Below are 24,984 nucleotides of genomic sequence, written 5' to 3'. Positions count from 1 at the left end.
TTGCTCAGTCGTGCCTTAGAGTTCCCCTGGCCCCACAGCACAGCTCTGAAAGAGGATACCCTGGCTGCCAAACAGAGACTGAGAAAGGGCGAGATATGTCCCAGACATCACTTTATTCTGGGCCCTTAGATGTGGCCGTGTGTCTCGGAGCCCTGAGAGCCCCCCTACCCCCCCGCACCACTCTAGTACATTATGCTATGTTACGGGACACATGGCAGTAAGTTCTCTGGGCCGTTCCATTAACTAAGAAAACAGCCATCAGAGGGACAGCTGGAAAAGGACCCGCAGCACTGAGGGAGGAGGGGAGTTTTAAAACAGCTGTTTTTCTGGCCATCTCGCCCTCTTAAATGAGGATTTAGATCCATCCCATTAGGCAGCGACTGTTGCTGGGGCGGAGGGGCGGTTCCCGGGGTGGAGAGGTGCTCCAGGGGGGGATGAGGATGACAGACGGCGTAGTTAAGGACCCCTAGAGGACACCTGGGAAAGACGGACGGAGGCCCCCAGCCTGCAGCCCAGGGCCCTGCTTTACACAGCCCCAGAGCCTTGGCCAAGGCCCCTCAAAGTCAGTGTCAGGGAGGACTTGACCACCAAGACGGGGACAGCGCAGTGATTAATCCAGAGGGAGAACATTAAATATGGAAGGGTGACGGCACTTTCACTATGAAAAAGGACCCTAAATGGGATTAAGGGAGGTTGGGTTTATTCTGTTTTAAGAGTGAAATACAATACAAAATGCAGTACAACGTGATTGATTTATTAACTGATTGGTCAGTTACGCAGGAGAGCGGTTGTACTGCTGTACTGAGGAGTCCTCTTCAAGAATGTAGACACATATACTGCATGCAAGAGTCGCTAATCGACAGTCTAACGTATTGGTAAGGGAGTAGGAGTCTAGACTTCAAGGATGGTGACATATCGTACTGTTGTGCAACTACAAATCCTGCCCCACTAACAATTCCTGTGCAAAACTGCTTGTCTGGATTGTACCGTCTTTGGAAAAATAATAGATTTAATTCAACATATTGTCATGTGACCAGATTGATGGATAATACCAGTCCCTTGATGTCTGAAATGGAATAAGAACATGAGCATAACACACTGTATGTGATAGTAGCTCTAGAAGCTGTGTGTTTGTCTCTATGGGCTGCATACTCACATGTCCTGCACCACAATGTACTGGTGAGGCACCAGGCCGTCGATGCCATTGTGCCGTCCCTCCCACCAGTCATCTGATGCCCGCTGGTACAGCAGCAGGGAGGCGCCCTTCTTGAAGGACAGCTCGCGGGCCGAGCGTCCCACGTAGTCAAACTTGGCGATTGCTTCGATGGGCTCACCTTCTGCAGGAGACGAGGAGGAGGAGCACACGATCAGGTGTGTCAAACTAATGGCTGATAAAGTACATGAGGAAACTTTCACAGAGATTGTCAATAATTCTGGCAATTATACACTGAGTGTACAAAACTTTAGGAACAGCTGCGCTTTCCATGTCACTTAAATCCACTTCAAATCAGTGTTAATGAAGGGGAGGATACAGGTTAAAGAATAATTTTTAAGCCTTGAGACATGGGTGACAAAATAATTCAGTGCCTTTGAACGGGGTATGGTAGTATTTTTGTATTAATTTATTGAACCTTTATTTACCTAGTCAAGTCAGTTAAGAACAAATTCTTATTTACAATGACGGCCTAACCCGGCCAAACCCGGACGACGCTGGGCCAATTGTGCGCCGCCCTATGGGACTCCCAATCACGGCCGGATGTGATACAGCCTGGATTTGAACCAGGGATTGTAGTGACGCCTCTTGCACTGAGATGCAGTGCCTTAGACAGCAGCGCCACTCGCAAGGCACAGCGTTTTGAGTGTGTCAAGAACTGCAGTGCTGCTGGGTTTTTCACGCTCAACAGCTTTCTGTGTGTATGTCAGGAAAGGTCCACCACCCAAAGGACATCCAGCCAACTTGACACAACTGTGTGAAGCATTGGAGTCAACATGGGCCAGAATCCCTGTAGAACGCTTTTCACCCCTTTCAGAGTCCACGCTCTGACGAATTGAGGTTGTTCTGAGGGCAAAAGGGGGAGTGCAACTCAATATTAGATATGTTTTGTACGCTCAGTGTATGTCAGTATTATGTAGTATGTATGTCACGGTTATGTATGTCTGAATTATGTCACAAATTGGTATGGTATTGTTGATCTATGATTGAAGGTAGCAATCAGTTAGCCTATTTTAGTCAGTGTCAATAACAACCGAGCTAAACACAGACGACCCAGGACAACAGGCCCTAAAGGCCCTGAACAGGGATATTTATAGTGCAGGGACATCTACTCTACTCAGTGCTGAGGTTAAACTACTACACACCAGAGAGTATGTTTCCAAACTACAAGCTATCACACATATCTATGGAGATTTGGCATGGGATGTCCAAGATGTCAATTTTAAGATCAACCCAATAGAAACACTGATCAAATAAAATGCAGAACGAGCTCTATTTTGGCGGCATTCTCTGGTACATTCTAATGCGTAAATTCCATCCGAAATACACAGCTAAAGGATTGAATACTTTAACGACTTTACCTCACAGATTGGTAAAGTCAGCTGTGGCATTGACTAGCGGTAAAATTTAGTCGAGACATAAAATAACAGAAAATTTATCAATTCAGTGTGTTAGTTGTTTTGGATATCGTCTAGGCCTATATGATCGGGACTATTTTCTGAGTACGATAACCCTTAATATTAAACCTTTCTTCTCTTGAGATTCAAGTAGGGCTGACCTCATTTAGTCGACTGGTCGATTGTTTGGTCAAAAGGCTGTTGAGCAGTAGCACATTTTTTATTAATCATGATGTAACAAGACACCTGTCTGATTCCCGACTGTCTGAGTGGACTCATCCATTGTGGAGGCCGTGGGGATGGAACAGTCCATCACTAAGACATGTGCTACTGAAATTGTATATGGTTAAGGCCAATGGTGCAACACTAATAACACATTATTTGATAACAAACACGTTTCCTCCCGTGTTTGACAGCGGTCGCTGTCCGCGGTTCTGAAACATCAGTGCGCTGTTGAATTGGTGCCTTTCCCTAGACCATGTTGCTGTGCGCATAATAGCAAAGTTAACTTCTTTGGGGTAGGGTGCAGTATTTTCACGTCCGGATGAAAAGCGTGCCCACTACTCAGCCATAAAAGCTAGATTTGGATAGGCACTCTGAAGTTTATAAAACTGTTTGAATGATGTCTGAGTATAACATAACTCATATGGCAGGCAAAAACCTGAGAAAAAAATCCAACCAGGAAGTGGGAAATCTGAGGTTGGTCGTTTTTCAACTCATTCCCTATTAAAGATACAGTGGGATATTGGTCAGTTTGTCAACAGTCTTTAGAGCCTTGTCTGATGCTTCTACTGTGAAGTGGGGCCGAATGAGAGGGGATTGAGTAAGGTCTACCATGAGCTGACCATGCGCGTTCATGTGAGAGCGAGCTCTGTTCCATCGCACTTCTGAAGACAAAGGAATTCTCCGGTTGGAACATGATTGAAGAATTATGTTAAAAACATCCTAAAGATTGATTCAATACTTCGTTTGTCATGTTTCTACGGACTGTAATATAACTTTAACTTTTTGTCCGTACTTTCCGCTGGACTTGCATGGAAAGTTCCATGCATAACACTTGTATTTATCAACATTTATAATGAGTATTTCTGTAAATTGATGTGGCTCTCTGCAAAATCACCGGATGTTTTGGAACTTCTGAACGTAACGTGCCAATGTAAACTCAGATTTTTGGATATAAATATGAACTTTACCGAACAAAACATACATGTATTGTGTAACATGAAGTCCTATGAGTGTCATCTGATGAAGATCAAAGGTTAGTGATTCATTTTATCTATATTTCTGCTTTTTGTGAATCCTCTCTTTGGCTGGAAAAATGGCTGTGTTATTCTGTGAATAGGCACACACCTAACATAATCGTTTGGTTTGCTTTCGTCGTAAAGCCTTTTTGAAATCGGACACTGTGGCTGGATTTACAACAAGTGTATCTTTAAAACGGTGTAAAATACATGTATGTTTGAGGAATTTTAATTATGGGATTTCTTTTGTTTTGAATTTGGCGCCCTGCAGTTTCAGTGGCTGTTGACGAGGTGGGACGCTACCGTCCCACGTACCCTAGAGAGGTTAATCAGCAGATTGGTGTTGAGAACAATGCAGCGGAGGCAGCAGCAGGGTTAGGAGATGAGAAAACAGCCCTTGCCTCAATTGTCTATAAAAAGTGAGGAAACGCCAACGTAATTAGGTCTATAATCAATTGCCTAACTATTACATGTGGCTGGCTTTATAAAACATACATATATGGTGACTCGGTTCAGGAAACTAGGCGTATGTCAAGCATCACTAATTCAGAGGAGAGCCATTTGAACGTAATTTGAAAAAAAAAATCTAAATGTCAAGTTAAAGTGTACTGTTAGCTAGCAAACGTTACGTGTATGAGTGTAGACAAAGAGCTCTTCACTACATACCAAAACATTCAAAGGCCATTTTCTCAAAAGTGAGGATACAAGTTTATTAACTTTCAAAGCAGAATTACTTCCCCATTACTCCTCAACTGTAGTGTGTGATCTACCATTTTCTAGAGTCTCTACTTTTATCCAATGTAAAAAACACAATTTCGGCCTCCCGGGTGGCGCAGTGGTCTAGGGCACTGCATCGCAGTGCTAACTGCGCCACCAGAGTCTCTGGGTTCGCGCCCAGGCTCTGTCGCAGCCGGCCGCGACCGGGAGGTCCGTGGGGCGACGCACAATTGGGCTAGCGTCGTCCGGGTTAGGGTGGGTTTGGCCGGTAGGGATATCCTTGTCTCATCGCGCTCCAGCGACTCCTGTGGCGGGCCGGGCGCAGTGCGTGCTAACCAAGGGGGCCAGGTGCACGGTGTTTCCTCCGACACATTGGTGCGGCTGGCTTCCGGGTTGGAGGCGCGCTGTGTTAAAGAAGCAGTGCGGCTTGGTTGGGTTGTGCTTCGGAGGACGCATGGCTTTCGACCTTCGTCTCTCCCGAGCCCGTACGGGAGTTGTAGCGATGAGACAAGATAGTAATTACTAGCGATTGGATACCACGAAAATTGGGGAGAAAAGGGGATAAAAAAATAATAAAAAAAAATAACACAATTTCAAATGTTGCTACATAAGACCAAATCAAGCCGGTCGGGCACATAAACAGAAATAAGACATACTGCTTCTGTTGCCTATATAAGTGTTTGTTTAATAGCCTAATGATTCTGAAAGCACCAAGCCTCACGCAACCACAACATGTCGGATAAACAATCACACAAATTAGGCTGTTTTTAATCTTTGCTATGCTGTAATTAAGGCTTCACACTTGTTTTTCTTCGTTTGAACAGCCTCTCTGGTATTACTTATAATTGATTTAGTGTTGTTTACACTGTTCCAAATTGTCAGGAAAATTACATTTATAATAATAATAACAAATTATTATTATTGATCTCCTTCTTATTGTTATTATTACTATAATGACCATCATTATAATAATAAGTAATGTCATCATCATTAGTAGGCTTAGTATAGCAGCCTTGTCTAACCATCGTCGAGCTGTAGGTTTAAGAGAGCACCCTGTTTAGTCTTACTTAGGCCTATGTTTTAATATTTATATAGGCTACTCTATCATTCATTCGATGCATTCATGTCATCACACAGAATACGAGGCATTCCTAATTTAAAAAACAATCAAGCATTTTAGTTGTAAAATAAAATAAAGCGTCCCTTGAATAATTAGCATAATAAATCGTTCCATTTCAGCAATTGTATTCACGAACGCATGCAGCAGTTTGTAGTGTTTGCTGTAAGAAAGGCGTTACAAAAAATACACACAAAAAAACAACCTTACAACAGACTCTCTGGTACGCTTATCATTTATTTTGGGTTGTTTACATTGTTCCAAACAGTCAGAAAAACAGTACCTGTTTGGCACACATAATATGCATGCAGAGCTTGGTCCTTACCACCCCTTCTTTATCTCCAGTATTTTCCACAATCAGTCAAATTTATTCCACCGATTTGACTTCCCCTTTAAAGCCTGAGCAACCAGTTCCCGTTTCGAGTTCATTTGTCACGTTCTCTGCATCCATTTTGCGGTCACATGTGTTATGGTGTTTGGAGTTTGTTATAACTCATTTGTTGGTGTGTTTATGATATGCTATAGGTCAGGCCTTATTGGTCACATGCGATGCATACATGCGATGCATACATGTGTCACGTAAAGAGTTAAGGGAAGAGGGAATGTTTTTCCTGAACTAATTAGGGATTTCGGTAACAGAACTTTTCAGTCAGAAACGGATAATTATGTTGCAGCTTCAGCAACACACAGACAGCGCAATAAACACTGCTGATGTTCTGTGGTGGTCGGTGAATTGAATCAGTAGGCCTATTTCAATATCTTTAATAATGCCATATACAGAGCCCTCCACAATTATTGGGACAGTGAAGCATTTTTTATTATTTTGGCTCTCTGCTCCAAAAGTCTGGATTTGAAATCAAACAATGAGTAGGAGGTTAAAGTGCAGACTTTCCACTTTAATTGAGGGTATTTTCATCCATATTCAGTGGACAGTTTAGAAATTACAGCACTTTTTGTACATAGCCCCCCCAAAATTTTACGGGACCAAAAGTATTGGTTTGATTTATGTATGATTTATGAATAGCAAAGGAGTTTTCTAGCCCATTTCCTGCAATTCTATACTTTTTGTCATGTCTAATGTGTATTCATGTCATATTTGAGTGATTAAAAGATTACAACAATCTATGGGCTAAAAAACCTAGCTAAAAAATGTTGGCTGACATCGCCTATTTGATCTGGACATTTCTTACAAGTTATAAATATCTCTCCAATGACAACACAGCAATGAAACAAACGAAGCTAAAAATAGCTCATATTCTTTCATCCCCCCTCTAATTAAGTAATGCCATCCACCATCCACCCCCCAGAACATCCAACCACCAGAACCCATTAAACCAGACAGGGGGTCCCTGGACACTGACGTTCACTTTTGCTGCTCCTCTGCACAGCTTCATCAATAGGAAGAATGTCACTGGAGAAGCACCATAGAGCTGAGATAGCAGGAACCTGAGCATGTGTGAAAAGACACCATGATATTCTTTTAACAGGAACAACTCAGTACCATTCCCTGGTGAGCATCCTGGGGAGGGAAGCAGTGGAGCGAGGACAGAGATTCCACATGTATCTCGGTCCTCTCCCCCTCTCCCTCCTGGGGAATGACAGGCGTGTTGTGGAGTCAATGAGATGTGACAAGCAGGAATTTAGTCTGTCGGATTTAATAAAGGTGACAGCTCTGAGATCAATACGGGACGTTTCTTTCTCCATAGGTATATGTGTGTGTGTGAGAGAGGATGTGTGTTTCAAGTTTCACGTTTTTATTGTCACAAGCACTAGTACAGTGAAATGCCCTTCTTGCTTGCTCTTTCCCAACAATGCAGTAATCAATATCATAGTCAATGGGAGTGGGAGAGAGAGTGGGAGAGAGAGAGAGGGGGAGAGAGAGAGAGTGGGAGAGAGACGGTGTGCGAGAGAGAGAGAGGGAGAGAGGGAGAGAGAGGGTGTGCGAGAGAGAGAGAGGGAGAGAGGGAGAGAGAGGGTGTGCGAGAGAGAGAGAGAGGGAGGGAGAGAAAGGGTGTGCGAGAGAGAGAGAGAGGGAGAGAAAGGGTGTGCGAGAGAGAGAGAGAGAGAGAGAGAGAGGGAGAGAGGGTGTGCGAGGGAGAGAGGGTGTGCGAGGGAGAGAGGGTGTGCGAGAAAGAGGGTGTGCGAGAAAGAGGGTAAAGGAGGGAGGGAGGGAGGGAGGGCAGAGGGTGTGCGAGGGAGGGAGGGAGGGCAGAGGGTGTGCGAGGGAGGGAGGGAGGACAGAGGGTGTGCGAGGGAGGGAGGGAGGACAGAGGGTGTGCGAGGGAGAGAGGGAGGACAGAGGGTGTGCGAGGGAGGGAGGGAGGACAGAGGGTGTGCGAGGGAGGGAGGGAGGACAGAGGGTGTGCGAGGGAGGGAGAGATAAGAGAGGGTGTGGGAGGGAGGGTGTGGGAGTGAGTGAGGGAGAGGGTGTGGGAGGGATAGAGGGAGAGGGTGTGGGAGGGATAGAGGGAGAGGGTAAGGGAGGGAGGGGGTAAGGGAGGGAGGGGGTAAGGGAGGGAGGGAGAGGGTGTGGGGGGGAGAGATAGAGTGTGGGGGGAGAAAGAGAGGGTGGGGGGGAGAAAGAGAGGGTGTGGGGGGAGAGAAAGAGAGGGTGTGGGGGGAGAGAAAGAGAGGGTGTGGGGGGAGAGAAAGAGAGGGTGTGGGGGGAGAGAAAGAGAGGGTGTGGGGGGAGAGAAAGAGAAGGTGTGGGGGGAGAGAAAGAGAGGCTGTGGGGGGAGAGAAAGAGAAGGTGTGGGGGGAGAGAAAGAGAGGCTGTGGGGGGAGAGAAAGAGAGGGTGTGGGGGGGAGAGAAAGAGAGGGTGTGGGGGGAGAGAAAGAGAGGGTGTGGGGGGGAGAGAAAGAGAGGGTGTGGGGGGGAGAGAAAGAGAGGGTGTGGGGGGGAGAGAAAGAGAGGGTGTGGGGGGGAGAGAAAGAGAGGGTGTGGGGGGGAGAGAAAGAGAGGGTGTGGGGGGGAGAGAAAGAGAGGGTGTGGGGGGGAGAGAAAGAGAGGGTGTGGGGGGGAGAGAAAGAGAGGGTGTGGGGGGGAGAGAAAGAGAGGGTGTGGGGGGGAGAGAAAGAGAGGGTGTGGGGGGGGGAGAAAGAGAGGGTGTGGGGGGGAGAGAAAGAGAAGGTGTGGGGGGAGAGAAAGAGAGGGTGTGGGGGAGAAAGAGAGGGTGTGGGGGAGAAAGAGAGGGTGTGGGGGGAGAGAAAGAGAGGGTGTGGGGGGAGAGAAAGAGAGGGTGTGGGGGGAGAGAAAGAGAGGGTGGGGGGAGAGAAAGAGAGGGTGGGGGGAGAGAAAGAGGGTGTGGGGGGAGAGAAAGAGGGTGTGGGGGAGAGAAAGAGAGGGTGTGGAGGAGAGAAAGAGGGTTTGGGGGAGAGAAAGAGGGTTTGGGGGAGAGAAAGAGGGTTTCGGGGATAGAAAGAGGGTGTGGGGGAGAAAGAGAGGGTGTGGGGGGAGAGAAAGAGGGTGTGGAAGGAGAGAAAGAGGGAGGGAGGGAGGGAGGACAGAGGGTGTGCGAGGGAGGGAGGACAGAGGGTGTGCGAGCGAGAGAGAGAGGGAGAGATAAGAGAGGGTGTGGGAGGGAGGGTGTGGGAGTGAGTGAGGGAGAGGGTGTGGGAGGGATAGAGGGAGAGGGTAAGGGAGGGAGGGAGAGAGAGGGTGTGGGGGGGAGAAAGAGAGGGTGTGGGGGGGCGAGAAAGAGAGGGTGTGGGGGGGCGAGCAAGAGAGGGTGTGGGGGGCGAGAAAGAGAGGGTGTGGGGGGGAGAGAAAGAGAGGGTGTGGGGGGGAGAGAAAGAGAGGGTGTGGGGGGGAGAGAAAGAGAGGGTGTGGGGGGGAGAGAAAGAGAGGGTGTGGGGGGGAGAGAAAGAGAGGGTGTGGGGGGGAGAGAAAGAGAGGGTGTGGGGGGGAGAGAAAGAGAGGGTGTGGGGGGGAAGAGAAAGAGAGGGTGTGGGGGGGAAGAGAAAGAGAGGGTGTGGGGGGGAAGAGAAAGAGAGGGTGTGGGGGGGAAGAGAAAGAGAGGGTGTGGGGGGAAGAGAAAGAGAGGGTGTGGGGGGAAGAGAAAGAGAGGGTGTGGGGGGGAAGAGAAAGAGAGGGTGTGGGGGGGAGAGAAAGAGAGGGGGTGGGGGGGAGAGAAAGAGAGGGTGTGGGGGAGAGAAAGAGAGGGTGTGGGGGGAGAGAAAGAGAGGGTGTGGGGGGAGAGAAAGAGAGGGTGTGGGGGGAGAGAAAGAGAGGGTGTGGGGGGAGAGAAAGAGAGGGTGTGGGGGGAGAGAAAGAGAGGGTGTGGGGGGAGAGAAAGAGAGGGTGTGGGGGGAGAAAGAGAGGGTGTGGGGGGAGAAAGAGAGGGTGTGGGGGGAGAAAGAGAGGGTGTGGGGGGAGAAAGAGAGGGTGTGGGGGGAGAAAGAGAGGGTGTGGGGGGAGAGAAAGAGAGGGTGTGGGGGGAGAGAAAGAGAGGGTGTGGGGGGAGAGAAAGAGAGGGTGTGGGGGGAGAGAAAGAGAGGGTGTGGGGGGAGAGAAAGAGAGGGTGTGGAGGAGAGAAAGAGGGTGTGGAAGGAGAGAAAGAGGGTGTGGAAGGAGAGAAAGAGGATGTGGAAGGAGAGAAAGAGGGTGTGGAAGGAGAGAAAGAGGGTGTGGAAGGAGAGAAAGAGGGAGTAGGACTGCTGAAACATTGATAAGAGGGAGTAGGACTGCTGAAACATTGATAAGAGGGAGTAGGACTGCTGAAACATTGATAAGAGGGAGTAGGTCTACTGAAACACTGATAAGAGGGAGTAGGTCTACTGAAACACTGATAAGAGGGAGTAGGTCTACTGAAACACTGATAAGAGGTAGTAGGCCTACTGAAACACTGATAAGAGGGAGTAGGTCTACTGAAACACTGATAAGAGGGAGTAGGTCTGCTAAAACATTGATAAGAGGGAGTAGGCCTGCTGAAACATTGATAAGAGGGAGTAGGTCTGCTGAAACATTGATAAGAGGGAGTAGGCCTGCTGAAACATTGATAAGAGGGAGTAGGTCTGCTGAAACATTGATAAGAGGGAGTAGTCCTACTGAAACATTGATAAGAGGGAGTAGGTCTACTGAAACACTGATAAGAGGGAGTAGGTCTACTGAAACACTGATAAGAGGGAGTAGGTCTACTGAAACATTGATAAGAGGGAGTAGGTCTACTGAAACATTGATAAGAGGGAGTAGGTCTACTGAAACACTGATAAGAGGGAGTAGGCCTACTGAAACATTGATAAGAGGGAGTAGGCCTGCTAAAACATTGATAAGAGGGAGTAGGCCTGCTGAAACATTGATAAGAGGGAGTAGGTCTGCTGAAACATTGATAAGAGGGAGTAGGCCTGCTGAAACATTGATAAGAGGGAGTAGGTCTGCTGAAACATTGATAAGAGGGAGTAGGCCTGCTGAAACATTGATAAGAGGGAGTAGGTCTGCTGAAACATTGATAAGAGGGAGTAGGACTGCTGAAACATTGATAAGAGGGAGTAGGCCTGCTGAAACATTGATAAGAGGGAGTAGGCCTGCTGAAACATTGATAAGAGGGAGTAGGTCTGCTGAAACATTGATAAGAGGGAGTAGGCCTGCTGAAACATTGATAAGAGGGAGTAGGCCTGCTGAAACATTGATAAGAGGGAGTAGGCCTGCTGAAACATTGATAAGAGGGAGTAGGTCTGCTGAAACATTGATAAGAGGGAGTAGGCCTGCTGAAACATTGATAAGAGGGAGTAGGCCTGCTGAAACATTGATAAGAGGGAGTAGGCCTGCTGAAACATTGGGAGCATTTATAGCTGTAGCTATGTTAGTGAATTTTGTGTTGTTTATGGTGAAAATGCTATTAAACCATTCTGATGTAGATAATTGTGTTTCCGTCCCATAGTATGCCTGTAACTCAATGCACTGCTTTTTAAATGGAAAAATCTTTTAGGGCCAAATTTGAGCAAATTCAAAAATGGTGATTAATCGCAATTAACTAATGGCATCAAGTTAATTATTTGAATCGTTTGACAGCCGTACTCCAGATATGTTTACACACTGAGATGAACAGCCGTACAGGGTAGGATGCCGTTACACCCCAGGTGGAGCCAGTCCCATGGCTCGCTCTGCTCAGTCTTCATGGCCATGCATGCGAATAGGGACTGCAACCTTGGGAGTGAGATATGGCTACAATCAATAACGCAAGAGACAGAAAAACAGCAGCCAGGCAGGCCCCAATGAATCCACTCTCTCTCGTTCCCTCGCGCTCCAGACAAACATAAATCTGAGGTCCTGTTTATTCATGGCTACAGCATGGCTACAGAACACCATGCTGATCAGAGACAGATGTGTGTGTGTGTGTGTGTGTGTGTGTGTGTGTGTGTGTGTGTGTGTGTGTGTGTGTGTGTGTGTGTGTGTGTGTGTGTGTGTGTGTGTGTGTGTGTGTGTGTGTGTGTGTGTGTGTGTGTGTGTGTGTGTGTGTGTGTGTGTGTGTGTGTGTCTCTCTCTTAGGGGAAAGGTAATGACCTTTTCAGTGTATAATACACTGGGTAGAGAAAATGCACTACTCCAACCACGGCTGTCCCAACATTCAGCTGCCAGGGTTTGACATGAAACAGCACCCGGAGATAAAAATCACCTTTGACCCTATAGTGTTTTACCAGAAGAGGGTACACCAATGTATTGACAGGGAGGGAGAAATGGCCGTCTAAATAAAGATTATGCAGCGTTGTCATGCATGTCATTGCCGGCCAGAAACGTGTTGCGGGAGCTGACGGGATGCGGTTCATGAAGAATGAGTTCTGTAGCATGTGAAAGAGTTACCAGACACGAGGAAATTACAACCGACTATGTCTGGGACGTAGTAGGTTGTAAACGATTTTCTTCTGCCTTACATGACCACACAGACAGAGGGTTGTTGCTGGTGTCAGGTCTGTAAATGTGGCCTCTTCAGGTATAGTCCATCAGAATAAATGGGCTCTGACACACGCCTGCGGGGGCTGAGCCTCCCAGCCAAAGGAATTTCCGGACAGCTACTTAGACCAACACGTGGAATGACTTTCCCTATTTTTCTTATTCAGTTTCTCTCCCACTCTCTATCCTGAGTAAAGAGGACAGACACATTTGCGTTGAAGAGGAGAAGGGATTGAGGGGGAGGGGAAGAAGGGAAAGAGGGAGAGGGAGGGAAGAGGAGAGAGCTTGGCCTTATTTCAAGTATTGGTAGCTGCAGCCCAATACGGCGAACAAAGTATGGGCGAGTGGGTGTATGGAAAGCGAATCAGCTAATTGAGCACATTTGTTGCCACTGAAGACTTTTGGCTGCATAACGGGTCAATAAGCCGGTGCGAATGACTAGTGCACCAGTGTTGTACCGATGTGCCTGCCTGAGGTGCTTCCCACTGGGCAGCTGTATCACGGTGTCGCGACCGGGAGATCCATGAGGCGGCGCACAATTGGCCCAGCGTCGTCCGGGTTAGGGGAGGGTTTGGCTGGCCGGGATATCCTTGTCCCATTGAGCTCTTGTGACTCCTGTGGTGGGCCGGGCGCAATGCATGCTGACACGGTCGCCAGGTGTACTGTGTTTCCTCCGACACATTGGTGCGGCTGGCTTCCGGGTTAAGCGGTGGGACAAGACTAACTACCAATTGGATATCACGAAAAAGTACAAAAATGTGTCCATTTTAAAACTGAAATTGTACAACTATTTGTGTAAAAAAGTGAAATACGATTCAGACATCCTCTGGATTTGAAACAGATGTCCGTGGTATAATAAAAAATAAAATAAAAAGTTTTTATTTTTTTACACAGCTCAATCGAAACCATCTAACATAGAACAGAGTGCTTTAGACACACCCACTACTTTCCTTTAGACACACCCACACTCTGGTCGCCATATTGGGCTGCAGCTACCCCCTTCTCCCTTATTGGTTAGTTACAGAGGTGGCTGATTCAACAAGAGCTTACAAAAACGTTCAATCCCTGAACACAGCTAGGATCTAACATTGACGTCATACAGCAGAACTGTACATTTTCATACGGTAACACTAAAGAAACAAACCATTCACAATGAGGCTGTAAATCTGAGTAAGATCCTAAAGTATTTTCAGCCACTAACTGAGGACAATAGGCCTGTGAACGGGCTTGAAGAGCCCACCGGGAATGACAATAACATAGGGGTCAGAAAGGCCTTCCGCTCAAACGGACAGGGAGACAATATTTGGACAGAAACCATGGTAGCCCGAGTTAGGTTCATATGATTTCTAAGGCTTGCTTGTCCTTAATTAATAGCTTTGCAATGGATAGCTACAAATGTGTGTTCTCGTTTTAGAATGGAAAACTATGATGTAGCCTACGTGCCCTAGTCTGTACTATCCGGTTTCATTCATTAAGGCATTTAACGGAAAACGCTTTTTGAAACGTTTTGCAGCGGAAAATAGTGGTTCTCATTGAACATGTCCATTAGAAGCCGAATGAACACGACCCAGGTGTCTTCATTAGTTGGAATGGACATGTGGATGAACGTGCCCGACTGAAAGATGGTGTGCTAGTAAAGATATGTAATGAGAACTATGGCCTACATTTCCATCCTGGAGCTCTTGTATACATTCTGTCTACAGACTGATGATAAATGGCCATTATTATGATTAGGCTACTAATGTGTCTGTTTATTATTACCATGGAAATTAAATGGGGTTGGAAGTTTGGAGAATGTCACTTGTGGACTTAAGTGGGGGGGGGTTGAAAGAGTTGCTGCCCGCACTGTCTGCCTGAGAAACGACCGGTTTCTGGACTTCTACTCAGGCCACCTGAACCTTTTGTAGTCCGCTGAGGGGGTGAGTCAGTGTGTTTGATTTGGAACAGAGCAACTTCATCCGTCTGAGACCGGGTCCAACAGACCAGATGGAAGAGCAGGCAGACATCTAGATTTTTTTTGGGGGGGGGGGTGGACTTTGTCTGAAAAGTACAGTATATAGTTCCCTGGCCTGCTTGTGTCTGAGGCTGGTGTGAGTGAGGCCTATCATATGAACACATGGTGAAGTAATGTAAAAAGCAGGGACACCAGAGATGGTATTATTAAGCTAGTCTGGAAAGTCTGAAGTTGTATAGACCAAATCTGACATCGAAACAATCATTCATCCTCCTCATTCCAGTTTGGAGTTCAAGAGGGAACCGATTGAGAACTCTCCAAAAAGTAGCTAAATATTCTTGGTATACTTGAGTGGCCAACCCATAGAATTAGGACTTCTTTCGAATTCAAGTTCTTTCTGACCCCCAAAAATTATAGAGCCCTCATCACATCACCCGAGGGGGTCAAGAGGGGTGCAGAAGAGCCCGCCAGGGGCCTGGAAGGGGGGTGCTGCTGCCAGCGTGTGACCCAGGTCCCACGGGGAGATGGTGATGCAAAAATCATTTGAATATCAATAGACACCCACATCTCTGTTCCCTGCCCCTTTAAGGTCATTCCATTTAGCAGGCTGAGTTTAAGAAAGTTTATGCTTTTCCCATGATGTTCACATCTGGTATGTCATTACAGCATAGGCTTACGAGGATGCCTGTTTGAAGGGTACTCACCGTCCTCGCTGGTATGCGTCTCTGTCCCTCCCTCATTGTCCACCTCCTCAATGGCCCCATGCTCACTGTAGGGACTCTCACTGTGGGGGGGGATCAGAGGTCAGGGTTTATAGGTTAGGGTCAGGGTCCGGCTACCATGGATACAACCGTACCAGCTACTCAATTTCATTTCAGCCTATGGGTGTATCTTAATAGTGTGAAGTGGATTCCCGTCCTCGTCTCCTTTCCTTCTTCGGGCAATGATGTGACACTGGACTGGATTGGTGAAAGCAAATACCTGGTAAGTGGTACACCCTCATATAGATCTCGTCCGTCTAATACTTTTAGTGTAGATGAAGGGGAGCAGGCAAGCAGTGGACTTTATACGGCTGAGATGCATCTACAGCCAAATTAAGAGGCAGCCACAAATCGAGGGCATCGTCAGTATTCCCATGACACAACCTGGGTTTGAATGATCTGTTTTCAGGCATTGTCCCCGGGAACCCTGCGGCATGAACCTGGCACTAACGCCCCTTACATCTTCCACAGATTACCCCCGGCTGGCACTTAGCGCCATTTCCCAGGGTAACACACCACCACCACCCGCCTCGCATCACCCACTGGGGTAGGAGGGAGGGAGAAAGCGAAGACAGAAAATCTCCACGTGTTTGATGTGCCTCGGTCAGGGACGGCGTCCTGACGGCTGTGATGGGTGATTAGCTCTGGCGGAGCTAACGCTAACACTCCGCCAAGGAACAGAGAGAGAGAGAGACAGAGAAACAGAGAGAGAGACAGAGAAACAGAGAGAGAGACAGAGAGACAGAGAGACAGCCGTGCTCTTCAGAGGAAGCAAGTGATAGGCTGTCATCCTCACAGCTGTGGAGCTAGCTGGCCCAGAGTCTTGACTCTGGTCTGTTTTAATGTACTGTACTTCTATGTGCTGCACTTTAGGTTAGAGTTTCCTTACTAACCTCGTCAAGGCCGATATGTAAAGCTAAGGAGTTGGCAATACAGCACTAACAGATCTGGGACAAGGCTAGTACTCTTCGGGGGTAGATAACCTCTCGCTGCTCAACTGTGGAGCTAGTTGGCTTGGGAACTTTACTCTGCTCTGTTTTAACATAGCTCTACGTGCTCCACTACTTGACATTATAATGATGACGGTTTCCTTGCCAAGTGACTTGTCTCCTTTCCTCTACCCTGATGAAGGGTCTTTACGGTGATCGTTTAGTCTGTCTCACCTCGTCGAGGCAGATATCTAAAGATTCAAAATCTCGAACGCAGGAAAATAAGCTCTCCCCCTTGTCATATTTTCTCACCAAAGACACCTCATCAGTTAGCCTAATTAGCTGCATTAACTCTCGCTCATGATGTATTGAGACAGCTGTGGCCCTTGGACGGACTCCACACCGCGTGCATACATACCTGCAGCATGGAGCATTATGTCCCTTATGAAGGGGTCATTTGGCTGCGAGCCGGAGTTAGACTACAATCACAGGACGGGAATGAGAAACACCCCACGACTTTGTAAAGAGCTCTCGGGCCAACACCTCACCTTGCACATCTGTGAAGCTCGTCAAAATTACATCATCGCAAGTTGCCCGTATCGAGAATCACTAATTGATGACCCCTGACCCCATAAACGGGTGACCCTGCTCACTTAATCATCTCACAGGGTCCCACAGGTCAGAGAACTTGTGGAATATCAGGGAAATGTTGATTTCAGACAGGGAAAGCCAGGTAATTTAACACATTTCATGGAAAAGTCATGGAATTCTTAGTGTCGAACAGTGGGAACCCTGACCTGACCAGTAGTCTCCGCCGGCTATGCACTTCACATAAACGGGCTCATCCAGGTCCATTCTAGTAGTTATATTTCGAAGCTCAGGTCTATGTTCTAGTAATTACATTTCTATGTTCAGCTCACCAGTAGTCTCCCCCGGCCATGCACTTCTCGTAGACGGGACCGTCCAGCTCCTTGGCGTCGGGGAAGATAGTCTCGTGGTGGATGATGACGGTCTTGATGATCTCGTTGACGTGCGCCTGGCACGACACCTGGTCCTCGATGTTGGGCGTGGGCATGAGGGTGGGGCCGAAGCAGATGGCCAGGTTATAGGGGTCCATCATGTTCTCATCACTGTACTGGGACAGGCTGGGGGGGGGGGGGGGAATAGAGAGATACAGGGTTTACACACAACAATCGACTTTACGTTAAGATAAGTTGGCGTAATCTCTTCAACAAGATAGTGGATCAACTTTGCCCTTCACAAAACACAGCATTTTCATTAGTTTGTGTACAAACAGGAATGAGTTCTCTGTGGTACAGCTGTATTTTCAGCTGAGGCACCAGATAGCCTGCGTATCCTCTCACTGTCTGGGTAGTGATCGATTCTCAAACCTTGTAATAACCTAACAGAGTTCACGCCGTCATGATGCTCCTCTCTGTATCACCTAAACAGTAAATAAACAATGACAGCCTTTCAGGTAGAGTAAATTACTACATCTCTCCAGTCACGCCTTCTTATTAGTGGACACGTCTAACTTAACGCTAGCTAATCATTGTCTCTCCCTCTCTCTGCATACAGTAACAAACCAGAGTGTACTGTACAATGATCTTAAAAGGTTAAAGTTTAGGGCTATTTGGTGATTGACTAACATGTCCCCCATACAGTAGTACAGTCAATGTGTGTTTTGTACTTACTAATGGTATATCAAATAAGCCTGGGTCATATTATTCATTATGGCACACAATGGAAAACAAACATTTGGAGTTTCCTATTGGACAAGTCCCTTTCAGTCCATTTTCTTCCGTTTGATGCCTAATGAATATGACCCTGGACTGGTTGTTGAGGACTTACTGGTTGAGAAAGGCGAAGAGGTAGCGCATCACGATGAGGACAGACCTGGGCACGGCGGTCAGGAGGATCTTACGGATGTACAGGGATCTTTCATACAGGTTCTCTATTCCTGAGAGAGCGAGCGAGCGGGAGAGAGAGAGGGAGAGATGTATTAAATCATTCACTATTGCACATCATGTAAATCTTGGAAATACAGACCGGAGCCATTTAGGCTACAATGCTTTAGATTCAGGTTGAACAGTTTTTAGCCTGATCTATATTTCTTATGAGTATGCATGAAGCTATTTAAAATACATGTATCCGAGGTGGTGTTTGTGTGTGTGTGTCACACACGCTAACGTATCAGCCATTAAGCTGATTAAAGTCTTCCTGTCACAGTGAATCGGGTGACATTCAGGGACAATCTCTGTCTGTGCGTCGTCCCTGATCTTCTCTAAAATGTGCCTGACATGCCACTTTGCAGGGCTGCATATTTAATGGCGGATATCCATCTGAATGTGCCCACTCACTCATTGATACCCAGTGTGCCTGCAGCTGTAAGCAGCATATTAAGGGCGAGGCCATTAGGATAAGGCCCAACTCTCTATAGCAGGGGGGCCGGAACACAATTATAATCATTTGTGCACAGCGTATTTGAAAATAATAATACTTTCATACCTTGATTACATTGAGACACGATCACATGTCTCTTTTGGGGGGGGGGGGGGGGGGCATACTTGGGAACAGATTTTCTCAATTATTCCTGGTCTTTTTTCTTTTTTTTAACCAAAAACTAAAATACAACCCCCCCCCAAATTAAATCACTTGTGGGCTGGATTTGGCACACCTGTTGCCGGCCCCTGCTCTATAGCCTGGTTGAACCAGATTGAATGCTACGCTCAATGGTGAGCGCCACATTCACTCTGGTTTAATCAGGCTACAATCTCATGGGCCCTTACAAAGACTTACTAACCATAGATGAAGCTCCAAGCAGCTCCAAATACCAGTAAGGATACTCACACTGTTCTTAAAACCGTTATAAATATCATTGAGGACAATTCCACAGTTATAAATCACACTGGAATAAATGCTGCCGCTTCCAGTTCTGTTGCTGCCCTAAATATCACAAGAAAGTGACACTCTAACAGATGGGAAAGGGAGCGTGCGCGCACGTGCACGCGTGCCTACTTTAGTTTAAAAAAGCACTGATTGTAAGTGCTTGGGCAAGAGTGTCTACTGAAGTACTAAAGTACAAATGTACCTCGCACTGTTTCTCTACCTCTTCGTATCTCTCTCTGTTATCATCTCCCTCTCGATTCTCTCTTGTCAGCGAGAGGAAAAAAATAAAAATAAACTCTGCCGTATTGATCCATTTTTTGTCACTGCTGCAATAATTATGACAAAGCATCTCACAAAACTTTAGTCTTGTGTCAGAACGATCATACAAAGTGTTGAGCGCTGCTCAATTACGCTTTAACTCGCCCATCTCCTCTGTTCCAAAGCAGCCCATTTCATGTTGTTCCATTGGCCACGACGATGGCTTCCTGAAATAGCGCTGTCACCGTGAAACGAGTTTGGGCCATCTGGGAGATGGGCTTTAGGGAATACTTGTGATGTTATTCATCTTACGTGAGTTCTCTTCTGCATGGTTCCTGAACACTTCAGAAGGATGCTATTTAAAGAACAGTCACACCCCCCCCCCTCTTTCCTCACGATCACCCCACCTCACTCGCTGTGGAAGACAGTAGACAGACAAGGCAGAAACTTGCAACTATACAACCTCATGTACAGACACGTGTGTTTGTCCAATACCCAGTAAGGCAGCCATTTAAAGTAAACTTGACACTGTGCTGGATACAGGGTTTTATTCATATGGAGACTGCTGGCTGGGCACGAGGCCCACTCTCCAAGCGCTGGTATGTTAGGCCTTAGAGAATGTAAACAACAGGGAATCCCCATCCCTCACAAGTGTAAGCCAATGCCATATCTCGCTCACACACACACACACACACACACACACACCCCACCGTCGCACCAAAGGCATTACAGCACACGTCGAGTACAGTACATGTGACTCACACTAGCCAGTTTATTGTTCTTGAACAACAGTGGCTACTCCACTAGTCCACCCTCAAAGCCCCCACATGACATCTTATAAGGTCAGAGCGAATCCCACAAAGGGCTGACTGAACTACGTCAGACCGTGTCACACTGCCATTACGGTAAGAGAACAATACGACCGTCTGTGTGAGAGAAGCGAAGTCACCACTGTTTGGTTTGATGTAAACACTACTGTACTTCTGCCTTTCTACATTTCATCACCCAACACCAGGCTGTACGGTGAGCTTCGTGTCCCAGCTCATCCCATGAATGCTCCAGTCAGCGCAGAAGACCGAACAACACAAAGTGGTACTATTCACACCCGGGCACAAAGACGGGGTAACACAGCAGCATGCTATTGACGAAAACAGCCCAGACGAGCAAGTAACTATAATGTCTAGGCCCAAGGCTGTTTGTGATGATTTCCCCAAAGTGGGACATTACGAGTTGGCCTGCAAAGAGCATGTGAATACGGTCTAACTAATGATACGGTCCCATCAATGCCATGAACAAGGCCACTTAGGACCTACATGGCTCATAGAACGCCCCTGGTCTGGCTGACACACAATGAGTCCCAATGCACTCCCATTGAATATCAACACACTACGTTGAACATCATATGTATACCCATAATATGTGTGTGTGTGTGTGTCTCAGTTTGAGTGTGTATTATACTGTAGTACACCCAGCTGTGTGGAGACGACTGGTAACTAAAGCTACTTACTGATACTGGAGAGGAGGTCGTTAAATCTTTCCTTGGGCAAGAGGGACTTTTCCAGGCCCCGGAAGTAGAGTTTGAGAACACCGGCCACTGAGTTGATGTCGTGGTTGTTCTCGTCATCTGTCAACGGGTCGTTACCTGGGAGACCGATAAGTGTATGTGAGGGATATGTTGTATGCAGGTAATGATGTGATTTCCCCTCACTAGAAGGAAGTTAAACTTACACACTGGCAACGCCTCAGGACTACTTGGCCTGATGACTTCTTGCTGGCCCCAGTCCACCTGGTCGTGCTGCTGCGGCTATGGAACCCTGACCTGTTCACCGGATCTCTCTCTCTCTCTCTCTCTCTCTCTCTCTCTCTCTCTCTCTCTCTCTCTCTCTCTCTCTCTCTCTCTCTCTCTCTCTCTCTCTCTCTCTCTCTCTCTCTCTCTCTCTCTCTCTCTCTCTCTCTCTCTCTCTCTCTCTCTCTCTCTCTCTCTCTCTCTCTCTCTCTCTCTCTCTCTCTCTCTCTCTCTCTCTCTCTCTCTCTCTCTCTCTCTCTCTCTCTCTCTCTCTCTCTGAATGGTCAGCTATGAAAAGCCAACTGACATTTACTCCTGAGGTACTGACCTGTTGCACCGTCTACAAACACTGTGATTATTATTTGACCCTGCTAGTCATCTATGAATGTTTGAACATCTTGAAGAACGATTATGCTTTAATAATGGCCATGTACTGTTATAATCTCCACCCAGCAGAGCCAGAAGAGCACTGGCCACTGTGCTTCTACATCTGCATTGCTTGCTGTTTGGGGTTTTAGGCTGGGTTTCTGTATAAGCACTTTGTGACATCTGCTGATGTAAGAAGGGCTTTATAAATACATTTGATAAGTTCCTACCAGTGTAAACAAATTATTTTAAAATAGTAAATGAAGTGACAACTAGACCAAGTCAAAGTCTGTAGCTACAAAGTATTATATAATCAATTCATGTCCACTCATTTCAAATGTGTGAAGTGTCAATTGACTAACATGTTAATAACATCCCACCTCTCTCAAATGAGTTCTTGATGTCATTGATTTCCATCTGAGACCCGGACACACGGAATATTCCTTGATGTTGAAGGCCTGAAGAGAACAAAGAACAGAGCGAGAAAGAAAGAGAGGAGATAGAGATAGAGAGAGACACACACACACACATTTAGTTCATGATGACAGGCAGCCATTACAAAAAACACCAGTGCAAAAAGCCAGTTTAAATCCCAACTAAAAGGCCACATCCCGTTCCTCCAGCCCTTCACTTTTCCAATTAAAGATAATTAATGAGCGAGAGAGACCGCAATCAAGTCTCACTAAAGTGTCCTCCAGCCGGGATTTAATAAGGAGATAGGTCAGAGGTTAGCGCAGAGCTTAATTAGCCGATGTCTGCCCCGTCACAAGACGGCCGCCCCAGTACTGTAAGACGTCGCCGGTGTCCGCAAAACGCGGAAAGAGGTCATTAGCGTCAAATGATTAAGCTGACATGTTCTGTAAGAGTTTTATTACAGTAATAGCCTAACTAACCTATTTCACAGCGTGTGTGAAGGAAGTGTGTTCGTGTGTTGCATCATTAGAGATGTTTAGAGAACTCAGGTGCCCAAAAGCCTGTTTTAGCATGGCCAGCACCACTGAGGACTTTCACCATTTTGAAGTAGTCAACTGGGTGGGACTTCCTATGGGTTAAGGAAGGATCACACAATTCCATCCAGGTCATCAGGAGGGATCAGCCAATTCATTATACTCGTGAGCAAACATCTCATAATGGAGATGGCCTCAATGGCGCTTCCTGCGTGCTCACAGACGCCAATAAAAGGGACAGATACAATGTTGCGATCTCTCTACGGTTGCATCCCATTGGCTGTATGGAGGGTTGCAGTAAACAAGATGGTATCTGCGTAGTCTTTCCCATGACTGACTAAAATGAAACGGATTCTAACACTGACACGGGAAGAATGGACCCACGCAAACAATGAACACTGAAATTGCCGGAATGTTACATTTGACCAAACTTGGAAAGGTCAAATATTGAACAGGTTGAACACAATTTAGGAGCTTTTAAAAAGAAAAAAATCTGCACCAAATAGCAATTTGACTGTTACACTTGGTTGGCCTGCAAATGGTGTGAAAATGAAAGAAAACCATAGCTGTTGCATTGCGAAATATTAGTAAATCATGGATGATCAACTCACCATACAGATTGATGAATCGAATACAGCTCTCAACCACGCGGGGGATAGCTTGTCCAGAGTCCTTCACAACAAGAGGAATGGCATGTCATTAGTGATAGATGGATCATCCTCAAACGCAATATATTATACAGACTTTACACACACATTTTTATCTACATGCATGTCCACCATTAGACTGATAATGATCGGTAACATTTTACTGAAGCCCCCCTTATGTATGCATTTATAAAGCCTTTATAACAACTATATAAGACATTATACCATCTGCCATAGGCATGAGAGGGACTACGGTAGTGTTACCAATGATCCTATTGAAAGTTTACAGAGACAGACTGGAGTTTTGCAGCTGCAGAACCATTCACGCCACTCACAACGTCTCCATGATTTGAATAGATCACTAAATCTACAGTAGTGACTCACTGACCACAACGACAAGCCTGTGCAAGTGTTCCTCTTACCCAATACAACTCTACGGGGCTCCAGTGGTACAAAAAAATGGCCTCTTTATCGTGTTAAGTCAACACTTGAGCACACTTGGGAGTGATAAGTTATGTCAGGTTATGTAACGGCACTACTAACGCACTCCTATGGAGTGGAGAGTAAGAAAGGGAAAGAGGAGGAACTGTCCCTTTACAGCAGGGGTCCCCAATTACATTCATCCGTGGACATATTCTTCCTTGACCGGATGGTCGGGGGACTTGAACATAGTTATAAATAATTTGTCCAGTGCAAATTGACCTCAAGAATCCCAAACAGATTTAGTATTTGACAAAAAAATAATAATTTAAATCCTTAATTACATTGGGATGAGTCTTTATTTATGCGTGGGAATAGTTGGGAACAGATTTTCTAAATTAAAATAACCTTGAGTTGATTTCCTGGTGATTTTACAAAAATATAAAACACAACATGTACAGCGTTGGTCCCATGTTTCATAAGCTGAAATAAAAGAACAGACATTTTCCATATGCACAAAAGGCTAATTCCTCAACAGCAACAAAAATTGCACAAATATGTGAACATCCCTGTTAGTCAAAATTTGTCCTTTGCCAAGATAATCCATATATAATTCGTTAAACAGAATTACCATTATACAGCTGCATCTTGTGCTGCGGACAATAAAACGCCACTCTAAAATATGAAGCTGTCCGGGTGGCTGGTCTCAGACGAGCCCGCAGGTGAAGAAGTCAGATGTGGAGGTCCTGGGCTGGCGTGGTTACACATGGTCTGCGGTTTTTAGGCCAGTTTGACGTACTCCCAAATTCTCTAAAACAACGTTGGAGGTGGCTGCCAATGGCACGCTCCCTCAAAACTTGAGACATCTGTGGCATTGTGTTGTGTGACAAAACTACACATTTTAGAGTGGCCTTTTATTGCCCCCAGCACAAAGTGCACCTGTGTAATGATCATGCTGTCTAATCAGCTTCTTGATATGCCACACCTGTCAGGTGGATGGATTATCTTGGCAAAGGAGAAATGCTCACTAACAGGGTTGTAAACAAATCTGTGCACAACATTTGAGAGAAATAAGCTAAATGTGCATTTGGAAAATTTTGGGGATCTTTTATTTCAGCTCATTAAATAATTTTACATGTTGCGTTTACATTTATATACACACATACATACATACACACACACAAGTTTGGACACACCTACTCATTCAAGGGTTTTTCTTTATTTTTACTTTTTTCTTCATTGTAGAATAATCAAAACTATGAAATAACACATATGGAATCATGTAGTAACCAAAAAAAGTATTAACCAAATCAAAATATATTTTATATTTGAGATTCTTCAAAGTAGCCACTCTTTGCCTTGATGACAGCCTTGCACACTCTTGGCATTCTCTCAACCAGCTTCACGAGGAATACTTTTCCAACAGTCTTGAAGGAGTTCCCACATATGCTGA

The 24,984-nt window shown here is 46.2% G+C and overlaps 1 protein-coding gene across 1 annotated transcript in view; it reads right to left on the bottom strand.

Annotated features, from left to right (window-relative positions):
- The window catches only part of LOC120054087 (SLIT-ROBO Rho GTPase-activating protein 1-like), a 159,612-nt gene that overhangs the window by 8,017 nt on the left and 126,611 nt on the right, over positions 1 to 24,984 (bottom strand). Inside the window, exons 13-19 of the mRNA XM_039001469.1 lie at positions 23,076 to 23,136; positions 21,898 to 21,975; positions 20,873 to 21,007; positions 18,070 to 18,178; positions 17,139 to 17,363; positions 15,233 to 15,312; positions 1,157 to 1,337 (exon numbers count right to left, since the gene is read on the bottom strand). Of these exons, the coding sequence (XP_038857397.1) occupies positions 1,157 to 1,337; positions 15,233 to 15,312; positions 17,139 to 17,363; positions 18,070 to 18,178; positions 20,873 to 21,007; positions 21,898 to 21,975; positions 23,076 to 23,136 (869 nt within the window). The remainder of the gene's footprint in view (positions 1 to 1,156; positions 1,338 to 15,232; positions 15,313 to 17,138; positions 17,364 to 18,069; positions 18,179 to 20,872; positions 21,008 to 21,897; positions 21,976 to 23,075; positions 23,137 to 24,984) is intronic.

Source organism: Salvelinus namaycush, chromosome 9 (assembly GCF_016432855.1).
Source record: "Salvelinus namaycush isolate Seneca chromosome 9, SaNama_1.0, whole genome shotgun sequence".
Lineage (NCBI taxonomy): Eukaryota > Metazoa > Chordata > Actinopteri > Salmoniformes > Salmonidae > Salvelinus > Salvelinus namaycush.
Note: the sequence above shows the minus strand (reverse complement) of the source record. Positions and strands in the feature narration are given on the sequence as shown.